At 35.1% G+C, this 13292-nt stretch overlaps 1 protein-coding gene across 1 annotated transcript in view; it reads left to right on the top strand.

Moving 5' to 3' along the window:
* The window catches only part of LOC125505136, a 16855-nt gene extending 13252 nt beyond the window's left edge, over positions 1–3603 (top strand). Inside the window, exons 3-4 of the mRNA XM_048668299.1 lie at positions 1855–2089; positions 2744–3603. Coding sequence (XP_048524256.1) covers positions 1855–2089; positions 2744–2861 — 353 coding nt within the window. The 3' untranslated portion in view covers positions 2862–3603. The remainder of the gene's footprint in view (positions 1–1854; positions 2090–2743) is intronic.
* Positions 3604–13292: the final 9689 nt, after the last annotated feature.

Here is a 13292-nt window from a genome sequence, read left to right as displayed (position 1 = left end):
TCCTTCGACCCATTGTAGAAAGTTTCGAAATCCCTTTCCAGCTTCGAATTTCGGACAATAATCAAATCATTTTCTATCAAAAAATGAACAAAATCAACGAAAGTTTCTAATAAATTATTTGGAAAACTCGTCACCTCCATTCTTTTGAAGTCTGTATAGTTTGTTAAAAAATGTGGTTTTTTGTTTTGACTGAATTTTTTTTGCTTTACTTTCCATTCAAAAACGCTCTATTTTGTAGAGTTTCACTTAAAAATACCGGCGCGATCTGAGGTCTTTTACGCGAAAATTTACAAGATAAATCTAAATCTTTGTAGGAATTTTACAAAAACTTTTTTCAGCGTGGAAATCGGGACAAAAGCGAAAATAAATTTCTCCCGTTTTTTGCCGAAAATCATTAATATTTTCTCAAAAATCGATCACAAAACTAAAAGTTTTTAAGCACAAAAGCCAACAATGAGGTTGGGGTAAAACCCAATAGTTTTTAATCGAAAACGCAAAAAAAAACATTATTTTCTGATGATTTTCTTCTTTTCTAACAATGGGGTATTTGGAGCCAAAAATGAGAAAACTGATTCGGCTAGAAAAGTCGCCTCATTCATCGGTTTGCAGGGAACTTTAGGAAACCCTTCTCAGCTTCGAATTTGGCACAAATTGGCCAAATAATTTTATTCAGTTTTTTACCGAAGGTAATTAGGACTATCTTGAGCAATCGACCAGAGAGCAAAAGTTCTGAAAACTAGTATTTCACAAATTCGCCGCCCTAATCGCTCTCAAGATTTTTAGTCGCAAGTCGCATCGACAAAACCCTAATAATTATTTCTGGGTTATTTTCCAAACATATTTCCCGGAACTGAAAAACCGAAAGTTTATAATCATTGATTTGGGAAACTCTTGGAAACTGGAGTTTCTTCACTTTGATGTCAATATTTCTAAACAACGCTGTCTAAACAGAAAAACCGCGTTTTTCGTAACGTTTTACTGTAAAATACCGGCAAACAAAATTTTATGCACCAAAATTAAGAGATCGATTTTACAAGAAAACTTGTCGACTTTCTTTGGACTCGTAGTTCGGTTGCTGGAAAAATATAGGTAACTTTTTTTAGTTGTTTGAACAAAGTAGTAAAACGTTACTCAAAAACAAAAAAATGTTGATAACCGTATTTTTAGATGTGAAAATTAGAGTCTCGGGTCTCGTAAAGCTTTAATAAATAACTGATAACTCATTAACCGATAAGTTATAACTCGTTAACTCAATAGCGCAACTCAACACAGCGTTGTCCAGGCCTAGGCTATGTCATCAATACGGACTGCGCCCGAGGAAGCGCATCAGAGTAGTGTAAGCGTTCAAGCAAACCGCCTCTGAAGATGCAAGCCACTCGTGCTTGCGAAACGTCAGGACAAAATTTCATTTTTCAACGGCTTAAAACCCCGCAAAACCTATTAGTTTCAAGGAATTGCCTCGAAAGTGTATCTCTTTTGACAAAATATATCAGAGTTTTCAAGAACAACAATGAACAATCTTAAAAACGGATCAACAATAACATCCATGAATAATTTTACCACGAAAAGAAACAACAGCTTCGATGGCAAAATGGAGTGAAGAATAATTAATGAGAGCCTCTATAGTCTAGAACTAGCATCTTTTACGTGACAAGAAGTGCGAGGTTCAAAATCGTTACAAAGAGCATCTGCTTAAACGGATCTCTGGTCTAGTGAATGAACGAAAAACTGAAAGAATCTAAAAGCTGGATCGAGTACGCAAGAACAAATATAGGAAAATACAATATTATAAGACACAATTATTCAGATAATCTAGGCGAAACAAGCATGTAAAATATATTTTACTTCGTTTAGGTCGACCAGGCACAGATTATCCAGTCTTAGGAATGGTACCTTATACCAACTTTTACTGTGATGAGCAACAATATCCTGGCTTCTATGCGGACCCGGAAACTCGGTGCCAAAGTTGGCACTATTGCGATATTGATGGTAGGCAGACGAGCTTTTTGTGCCCGAATGGTACCCAGTTTAGTCAGCTGGTGTTCGTGTGCGATTGGTGGTTTAATGTGAGATGCGAATTAAGTGAAAAGTAAGTAAAAACTGTGCTGCGAACGTATTTTCCAATGTTATATTATTAGTTAGTTGAGCCTATTAATAATTGAAACTGATTGCCTGATTGAAGAGAACTGAGGAAGTAGAAAATATATAATTGTTTTTCGATTAATCATCAAGAGAAATCCAATTTTAAATTCGACTTAGTTCCAGTGAAAGCTTTAGTTATTATAAATTGCTGGCAACATTTATGTTGAATGTGAACTAAATATGGAAAAAATATCCTTGAATGTACAGCGATTTTGTATTCAATGTAGAAAGCTCACGCGTCATCATGATCATGATCAAGAGTTGTTGTCGAATCATATCCTGAGCTAAAATATCGAAAAAAAATGATTCCGGTTATTAGATCACGCAAATACGTCATACTATTACACTATGTAAATCATGATGTATAAATCAAAATTTATCGATTCTATACAATTGAATTCCCGCAATAAAAATTCAAGTTGTTAAAGTATTCTTCTAGATTGTGCATTGTTTGATTTTTTACCCCATTCACTGCTAAAACGATTCTAACGAGCGTTAATTTTCTTTTAAGCCTTGACTACATTGTAATGCCTGCTATTTACCATTAATAATAACAGTTATTATTGATAATACAAAAATAATCAGAAATGTTTTCCTGTAGGTTGTATGTGATCAACAGCAGACTCTATGGAAGACCAAAATTGGATCCAGCCAAGCCTCATAGAAGCATTACAAAACAGTTGCTAGAAGATATTTTTAATGACGAAGAAAGACGCTAAATATCAAATGTAGATAGAGATTTTGAGAGATGCGAATTGTTTGTATTACTTTTCAAATTTGTTTCGTTGATAATTCCTGTAAATATTCTTATTGCAACCGATTCCGATCCGAGTTCGAATAGTTAGGAACGTTTTTTGTGTTTTTCAGTTTACGTAGATTAAGTTCTTCTCGAATTAATGCATTAAGAATAAGCGTTAATTCATTCAAAGAGATTATATATTATATTTAGTTTTAATTATGTTTATAAGTGGCGAAATAATCTAGTTTTTATAAACACTAGACTTACTTGGACACTAGATATACCTACTCACTTACTTATTTTGTTAAGTAAATTGTCCAGTTGCTTCACTTAATTTTATAAGTTACGCGTATTTTTTTTATAATTATTATACAAATGTTTTCAACTTTGATTTATCAATTTTTCGATTTTGTTCTTTTAGATTAGTTTCCATTTAGTGCGATACATATAATTTCAATGAAATATTGTTTATATCTACCATTTGGAAGTGAGCTTCTGCATGCCATCTTATTATAAGAATAGTTAGCTGTTAGTGAACATCACAATACGCAAATGGAAGATTTTTCCTGCATTTAAGAAACGTAATTAATAAGGCCACAAATCCGGCGTGGGTTGTAAAAGTAACTATTTTCAACATTATTACAAACAGGGGTAGTTTGTAGTTTGTGGATTGTAGAAGTTGCTTTTTAGTGTTGATATATCAAAGATTTGTTATAAGTGTGTTTTATTGTTTTATTGTGTCGTTTTACAGGCATTTACGGTTAGACCTGCTTCTATTACTATTACAAGGGCGAAAGGGTTTGAAAAATCCGTGCAAAAATGAAAACAACTTAATTTTTTAGGATAAATCGTTTTTATTTTTCAGCATAATTTTAATTAATATTTTGTTATTGAGCATTTAATAGCTTTTTCATGCCCAAATGTTGGTGCAAAATATTATGTACCCGTTAATTCGAGATGCCTACAGCACTGGCAATTTCCAACACCTTCTAACTCTTCTGTTCTACACTCTTCTAACGTCTGTTAGCTTAATTGCTATCAATCCGTCACCATATCATGGATTGTATCAATGATTTCTGGAGCAGTAGTGGAAAAAGGTCGTCCAGAACGTTCAGCGTAACTTCAGAAATAGGCAAGTGCAGATTTCCTAATGCACCAACCTCAGGCACCCCTAGGACCGGTTTCGAGTCTATTAGCTCTCATCAGCTGGGTTCAGTCTAAAATTAGCGATTCCGAAACCTGCACTTTACAATCCAAATGTATTCACATCGGCGTAAAACTTCACTTATAAACTGTTCTAATTGAAGGTTCAGAATCACCGTAATGTTTATCGAACAGCTCTTTAGTCTCTTAAAGCGATATGCCTTTCATAAAGAAATGTTTAATCAGCACGCGAATTTCTTTCTAGTCCAGTTTTTAAAAATCTTTCGATTCATCCTTTCAAACGAACGTTAAACAGAAAGAAATAAACCGACCTGGCTGAAACTTGGTGTGCGTTCTTCCAAGAGATGCTACTAACTGAAATTAACTTTGGTTATTTTCCACTGGTGCCCTCTCTCTGACTTTGCACGGACTCTTCAAACCACCCTCATATTTAAAACCATTTAATTCCTGCCCAGCAAACACAAATGGTCCGTGAAACGTTCTATTTTGATCCCCGTTGTCCCGCATGGGATCATCCTTGGTAGGATGTCCCTACGACGTCTCTCGTATTGCACAAACATATCATGCAGATCCCATGCGAGTCGTCCCAGAAACGTTATATTTTTTGCTCCCATGGAAGTAATGAACAGGACGTATATGTAGTAATAGTGAATAGCACGCTCGAAAAAAAGTTATAAGTATGTACGGTAAGTAGATAATTTATATTTTTATCACTTTTATGTATGATCTTCGTTAATATGTATAGAGTATGCTATACTTTCCATGCTTTCGAACGTAAAGCCATGCCTAAAGCGCCTAAAAATTGAGCAAAATCTTTATATCACCGTTAAATAAATGAAAGAACAAGTACATTATTAAATAATTTACAATGTTCTAATGAGGCCCAGCATTCTAATGAGGGCCTTAAGAATCTAATTTTGCCTGACCCTCGATGTGATCCGAATAGACTTAGTCAACAAGTTCTAACCTTGGTGGCGAGGCCTGAAGTAGAAGTTGCTGAAGAACCTTTAGTTGGATTTTTAAATGATAAAATATATCTCTTTTTCATTACAGATGGTTTGCTAAAAAATCCACCATTTATATCAACAAGAAAAGACATTGAAATTGAAGCTCAAAATTGGCTCAGGTGCGCGCCGGAAAGACTGTAAAGGAAAAAACTAACTTTACCGGTTTCAGACAGAAGAGCATAGCAAAAATAAGTTTAGTTTGATACCATACATAAACGTTTTTTGTTTTTTTTTTTAAATATAGGTAGATTTATGTTATTGGTTCAGTATCTTGTTTCTTTCAAATTGCTTCCACCCAAAATTTTCCAAATTATAAAGCTGCCTTCAAAGTTTTTTCGTAGTTTATACTTACTATACTACAGATATACTCTAAACAACCCGTCCCAGTAATGTTCTAAATGACTTTTACAGGATCATCCCATACATGTCCGAACAGTCCCAAAAATATGTCTCATGGACGTCCTGCGTAAATATGGGGACGTACCGGGACGTCCGAGGGACTTAGGCCTATATCCTGTAGTGACTTCCGTGGGACGTCTTAGAGACCGAGGTGTGTTTGCTGAGTGCAAATATATAATTCAAGGTGTATTAATATTAATATTAAGAAACAACATTATATTTTATTTGGTCGATTTTGGACATCCGCGATCATTTAGTTTCTGACAAAGTTCACACATTTTAAATGTTGACTTGATTGTTTAGGCTACATATTTAATTTGTTGCTTGATTTCAACATTTCAAATGTTAAGACTTGACAAAGAAAATTAAATTTGTTTAATATCAGTATTTATGACGTTTTAAATTTTTTTTCCAGAATACTTTTATTTTTGGTCAATCCTGACCGAACACAAATCCGTAAAATAGCCGCAGGTGCACTTAATGACAACGGAGAATGAAAACCAATTAATTTTGAGAGAACGAGATCTAAAGAACAGATGGATCGGATATATACAGGCTGAATGAAAATTGGCGTCATTCCTTTTAAGGATATATAGGGGCCCACTTAGAGAGTAACATTTAACAGGCGGTTTTGGATGACAGTTGTGACCTATTTATTTATATCACTCATTTGCCTCCGAAAGATGGCAGCACTCGGGGGCTGTTTTGTCGCAGCACTGACCGCAAGGTGACACCGTTATTCTAACCTCAACGGATGTTATTGTCTCTTTTATTTTATTTGCTTCATGTTTATCCATGGTTACCGGAGTTTTTAATAAGTACGAAGTAACAGGTATTTACGTAATGTTAATTAGGCAGATTGCCTTGAAAAACATTGTTGCCATCCTTCTGATCTATTTTTTTGCAAATATCTGAGTTTTCAATAACATTTAATTTATTTTACTATTTTTTCTGTACTCCCAAGACACCCCCAGAGCAATGACGCCAATTCTGAATCACCCTGTAAATACTATTTTCCAGTTTCGTCAAAATTGATGAAGTCTTCACATTTCAATGAGTGTTTAACACGAACTAAATGATGTGAATGAATGACTCAAATTTTCACAGCAGTCTACTAACAGACGACAGTTGACAGGGGTGGTGTTGAACTTAAAGTTACTGCACGGGAAATTCAAAACATCACTGACTAATCAAACGACTCTTGTAAGAAGAATAATATAGAAACACACTAGGAATAATAACATAATGAGCCGATCTTGAATATTCCAGATCATAAGCGCTCATTTCAGGAATCCAGTTTGCATTTAATTACCGCAGTTTTCCACACATAATTGTATTATTTTATGGGCATTTCAATATGTTTCGGTTATTTGTGAGGTTGGTGCAAGTGTACGCCTCTGGAGTCCCTGAAACGCATCTCATCAACAACTCGTAAAATAAACTGCAATCCACAACAAAAAGAGCGTAGCGAATTACGAAAATTGAGAAAGTTGGAAAATACACGGAAAGTGCATCTCCAAGTGCGATTTTCCGAATGATCGCGCCCACAATTTTCCTATGCCGGTTGCGTTTCCATTAATTTGGTTTGGGATGATACTTATGCGCCTAATTTCCCTCGAGTAGCCGAGTTTGATACAACCGGAATTCCGAGTTTTGCATTAGAGATTAGTTTATTATTGTTAGGTTGCCATTCTGATGAAATTTCCACCGAAGAAGATTTTACGTCACCTGTGGATTGCACTCGGCTTTATCGGCATATTGAGAAGCTTACCGGGAATGTAATCATTGAAAGTGGATTTGTTATGCGGTTCCATGTCGCTTATATCAATTATTGGGTGAGTCAGTGAAGCCACATCCTTCCTTAGATCGTAAACAACAAAGAAGTCCGAAAAGAAAAGTCCCTTTCCTTTCTTTTTACTTAAAAAAAATGTTTTTAATATTTTGCTTCTTAAATCAGAATTGTGGTCCACTTTGAATAAAAACTCATTTTCAAACAAATTCCTATTTTTATTTTTGATGCAGCGTTTATGCGGATATTTTATAGAATGAGCATCTTTAGATCTTCAGCTGAAATTAAGATTAATGGCGACTGATATTGAACCAACTTGGGAACTTTCCAACAACGTTGCAATTACGTCAGCTCTTGATCATGACTGAGAATAAACTCCGTTATCGTCCCTTTCGATTTATACGAGCTTTTCCAGTTAGCCTGAATTGCGACAAAAATAGAAAATTTATGACTAATGTTTAAAATCCCCATATAAAAACTGACAATAAATCAACAAATTGCAACAGCAGTAAGTGTACATTTTATTATTTTATTATTGTCAGACGTTGTTGTGTCTAAAACTATGGAATTACATTTAAATATAAAGAAACTGCACTTATCTTGAGCCAGTCTGGATGATTAGATATCCGAATGCAATACTTTACAAACTACAACAGAATAATATGAACGTTTCGTTCCAGACCCCATACCTGCATACGCTCTAAGGGAAATCACCTTTTTCAATACACAAACTAATCCATATTGCCTTTACTTTTATCAAATTAGACTTATCTAGGCTTTAACTACAGATTTAACGATATGAAGAATTTGCCAATTCGGTTCAAAGCAAATTTTCCTGATGTTTTCAACACAATCGTTTCTAGAGTTAAAGCTGCACAGTTTCAACACCAACATTTCTAAATGTTCTTGTGATCTTGTTTTAGTTTCAAGTACTAGGGATGGTCGGTATTTGTAACGTGTAACCTGAAACCGTAGTTACAGCTAGCCGATTTAACCGTTTTTTTTAGAACCGTCTCATAAAACAGAAACAGTTATGCGCACCAGCTACAGCCGTTTGCCGACTAAAAGGTTTTTTTTGGAACAGTAGCATAAACTTGAAAAACTGGTTCGCGTCCGTCACAGAACCAATGCGGCATCGTCGAGCGCTCTCAACTTTTATCATCACTATTTCTACTATCATCATCATTCTGCATTTTTAATAAAAAATTTAAAAAGTAACACGTTCCTTTTGTAACCGCATTTTGAAACCTATTACCAAGGTAAAACTGAAACGTTGTAATCCGTTACAGAAAAATAACCGTTTAGCACACCTCAATCAAGTCACAGAGCCGGTGGTTTGGAGTCTATCTCACCACCTGGGTTTAGCTTGAAAATAACTATCATTATCTTTCTATTTCGCAATAAGGTTTCGTAACATTGGACGTTACGAAAAAAATGGCCACAATAAAGTGTTATTGTCAAACTAAATCCGGTTGATGTGAGCTGATGGGCTCGGACCCGGTTCTGTGGGTCCTTGATATTAACAAACCTGAAGAGTTCCGTGGACGTGCAACCAAAGCACCTCAAGTTGCGCACCTTTTATTTTATCTGGAATAATTAGCTTAAGGATGTTATATCTATACCCTCTCAGAACATGTCCTAAATATTCTAGTTTCCGCCTTTTTATGGTTACTAATTTATTTCGCTTTATTCATTGGGCGTAGTACTTCCTCATTCGAAATCTTGTCAAGGTATTATATATTCTCATCATCCTCCTATAACACCACATTTCAAATGCTTCTATGTTTTTGTTTTCCGATTTAAGTGTCCAAACCTTAATTCCATACAATAGAATGGAGAATCTATAGCATTTTAGCATTCTGGATCTCAGTTCTAATATCTCGGCTGCAGAGTATTTTATTAATTTGTATGAAAGCGCTGCTACTTTATCTTATCCATGTGCAAAGACATTTGCAGGAACATACCCATGCCAGGTTGTCATTATTAATATTTATAGATGGTATATTGTGGTTTGTGTTTTGGTTTTTTGAAGTTGCCATGATTCTGGTTTTCTTTAGGTTCATATCTTGGCCATATGTCTTGCAGAAAATACTTCTTAACTCAACCAGATGTTGTAGGTATTTCAGACTGTCGGCGACAATAACGGTACCATCCGCGTATCGTAAGTTGTTAATTATTTCCCCGTTTATGACAATACCACCGGTTTCTCCCGACAGCGCTCCTTCAAAGATGAACTATACACATTGAATAAGAGAGGCGACAATACAGATCCCTGTCTAACACCTCGACATATATTAATTTCCTCACTCAGATCTTCTCCGACTTTGACTAGTCCTTTTTGTTGCCCATAGAGATTGGATATTATTCTTACTTCTTTGCTATTGATCTTTTTGTCTTTAGTATATCTAAGAGTTTTGAGTGTTGGTCCCACAAAATGCCTTTTGAAAGTCGATAAACCAGATGTATACATATCATGATTCATATCTAGGCATCTCTGTCTCAATTTGTTCAGTCCGGAGACCGCTTCTCTTGTTCCCACGCCCTTCCTAAAACCCTTTTGAATGTCACTTATGTCTTGTTCAAATTCCTTATAAATTCGGTTTTGTATGATGTTTAAAAATATTTTTAAGATGTGACTCATTCGGGAATGATTCTGTGGTCCGAACATTATCAGGCTTTATTTTTCTGTGGCAGTGTCACGAATGTTGAGGATATCCAATCGCTAGGAACTCTGCCGCCTCATACAAGTTGTTAATCAATTTTAATAGTATATATATTCTTCTAGAGTCTTCTGCGATAAGCTTTAGTTTGTCAGCAGGCACTTCGTCAGGTTCTGCTGCCTTTCTGACTTTACCCTCAGATCAACCTCTCGACATTCATCAAGTAGCCATTTCTCCTTGGCCTGCCTCCCTTTACTTCTGATGTCATTGTTTATGGTCTTACAGGTTTGCACATCTTTGTTCTTATTTTGACCTCACATCATCATCAGGTTTAGTATCTCCTGTGTCATCCATTCCTTCTTCTTTCCTCTTATGGATTTCAATTCTGCATTTCCCCCATCCTTCAGTTCTTGTTTTATGTTTTGCCATTGTTGGTCTATGGTAATATTAGGGAATTTTTAGGCCCCTCAATTGCAACACGTTTTACGTTATCCGTTATTCTGAGCAAGCGCGTTAGTAAAGAAATAACCGTTTACGATATTAGAGGATAACGTGTTCCTTTATTTTCGTACGAGTAGAGGTAACGTTAATAAGCATCACGTTAAAAAGCAGTGTTGACATATTTGACTTACTTCTAATATTATTAATAGAATAAGCGGCTATAATAGAATAAGAAATCTTCGTAAATTTAAGTAAGACTTTTTCATTAATTAGTTTACCCCATTATTGCGTAATTACGGATTTTATGTGAAAATTGTTTGGGAAAATTTGAGCTTTGGCAACACTACTAACATCGCAAGCACAGGTTCTAACTTCTAACCCATAACCTAACTATCAGATTTTGAATTTTTTTTAAATATGTTCCGAATATGTTCTTCTATAAAACCTAAAATTGATAAGGCGATCTCTGAGCTCAATATTTTCTAAATTAAAAATCGATCTTCGATTTGCAACAACAGGTGGGTGAAAGATGTCGTGTAAAATTAAGCCTCATATTAAATCGTGGTCCACATCTCCCTGGTCGTTTCGGTTTCGAAGACAGCTTCAATGTTTTCTTCCATCTTAGCCACTTTTTGTTCAAAACAATACAAATTTAAACTAGCTTTAAAACTTTTCCAAACAAAACGGGATACGAAAACAATAAAGTGAGGTTTATTTTATTAGGAATGCAACAAACGCGGTATCAAAAACAAAAAAACGCACTTAACGTTATTTGCCTGAACACCGTATTTTTTTAATACTGCGCATGATCACAATAACGTTTAGCGTAATTTTAAAAACTCTCTATTATAATTCTCGCTGTGTCTCAGTTCGTCTAATTTGTCGTTTATGTTCTGCTCAACATTCTTATACACTACAATGCCGTTCAGTCTTCTACGTTCGTTGGTTGTTTTCTGTATAAGCCTTTTCAGTTTTACGTGGATTGCAGCTACCACTGGATTATAATCGGATCTTATGTCAGCGCCTGGATATGTTTAATAAGTAATAGTAATAATTGTTAATTACTTGATAGTATTTCTAAATCTTCTACTGATCATGGTGTAGTCGATCTGTATCTCATTATAGCTGATTTTCCATCTGATGGTGCTTTAATTTCCCCGGTACCACCCAAATCTAGATATGATATCCTCTAACGAGGCGTCTCCCTATCCACCATCTGGAGAGGCGCCCACACAGCTCGAGATCTGTACATACTTATATCTTAATATAGCTAGCAATAAGCTAGTTAGCTCACATAAAACAGTGATTACGCAAATAAAGTAATTATTCTTAAGAAGTTAGATCGGCAGCTCAAAGAAAAGGGGAGTAAAGCGAAGTTTTCATTGGTTCATATAATAACATACTTGCGTCGGTAACTAGTTTATATTTCAACTTAAGTCGAGATATCTATGCTAGTTTAGGAAGTTTCATTATAACAACTTTAACACCGTTCGTGCGTTCGTCATTAGCCATACCAATTATTTGTTTGTAGATATCGCGAAAGCACTCGTTGCTTGTTATAAACTTTACAACAATTTAATCACTTAAGTTTCGCGCGACGAGGTAAACATGAACTTCCGAAGGAAATGTTTCGTTTCAGCTTTTCGTCAATACGCGCGATTTTATAACTACATAATAAATAACTTCAAACAATGGAGGCTGCATTAATATTAGTCCTCCGCGTTGGATGCGTCTTTGTCATGGGAATATAATGATAGAAACTTCTAATGAGTCTAGGCTGAGAAATCTGGTAACTTTGGCAAATTTGTTTTAAGCGATATATGGGAAGTTTATTAATATAAAGCCAGTTGGTGCGAGCACACGTTTGTCCTTCTGTAAAAATGCTTTAAATTATGAGCTTTCAAAAAAATAAGCTTAATGATTATCTAATAAACGGATTACAAGAATTGTAGAAAACTTCTTCTAATTAACGTAAAATTTGTTACAAAAAGATCAATAATAGCCAATCAATAGTCTCAATCTGGAATTGTACCGATAGGACGATATTCCTATCAATCAATATGCATACAGGATGGTCAGTTTCAAATAATTTTCAAATTTCCTATAGAAAGCATCGGCTAAATCAAAAAAGTTAAGTCAAATTCTTTATGTTTTTAACATATTAAAAATACATATTAATTATTTAGAAATTAATAATTAGCTTCTCATGCGCGACGGAATTTTTTATTTGTGACTGTGTATTTGTAAATGTCTACCATTTAATCATAGAAAGGTTACCGCTTCAACAACGTTTAAAAATAATCCAAATTGATGATCAAAAATCGCGTTCTATTACTCAAACTTGTCAATTAATTTCAACTCAATTTCCGGTCGTTACAACCGTCCAGATAAAACAACAATCGAACGTTTAGTGATAAAGTGCGAAACCAAACTTACACTTCAAGATGTTACAGTGCCAGTCAGACAATGATCTGTAAGAGATGAAGCAAATATTGCTGCTGCAGGTGAAAGTATCGAGAAGATCAAAACTTATCGAATTCTTGTCGCTCACAAGAAGTAGACATGTCCAAGACGTCTTTGTGGCGAAGTACGAAAAGTCCTTGGATCAGATCTACACAAAATCATTTTCATTCAAGAGCTCAAAGCATCTCATCATTTAAAGAGACCTGTGACGTATCAGGTCATATCAACAAAGTGTCTCGTGTTTATTTTATGGTATGGATCACAAAATAAGTGGTGTTTTGTGCTAGGATGCAAGAATACCTCAATAAGTGCTCCAAAAAAGTAGGAACAAAAAGCTAGTGATGAGGCAGACAGAATATATCTTCGATCGTACTCTGTGTTCTGGACAAATTCTACCTTGTACAGTGCACAAAGAACCCTCGCGTTTCAATTCCACATATCCGATATCACCATATTGTTCTCGTGATGCCCAAAATACAAATTTAAGA

The sequence above is a fragment of the Dendroctonus ponderosae genome, unplaced genomic scaffold (genome assembly GCF_020466585.1).
Source record: "Dendroctonus ponderosae isolate FM_Combo_2020 unplaced genomic scaffold, Dpon_F_20191213v2 Dpon_F_20191213_7, whole genome shotgun sequence".
Lineage (NCBI taxonomy): Eukaryota > Metazoa > Arthropoda > Insecta > Coleoptera > Curculionidae > Dendroctonus > Dendroctonus ponderosae.
This window is presented reverse-complemented; position numbering and strand designations above follow the sequence as displayed.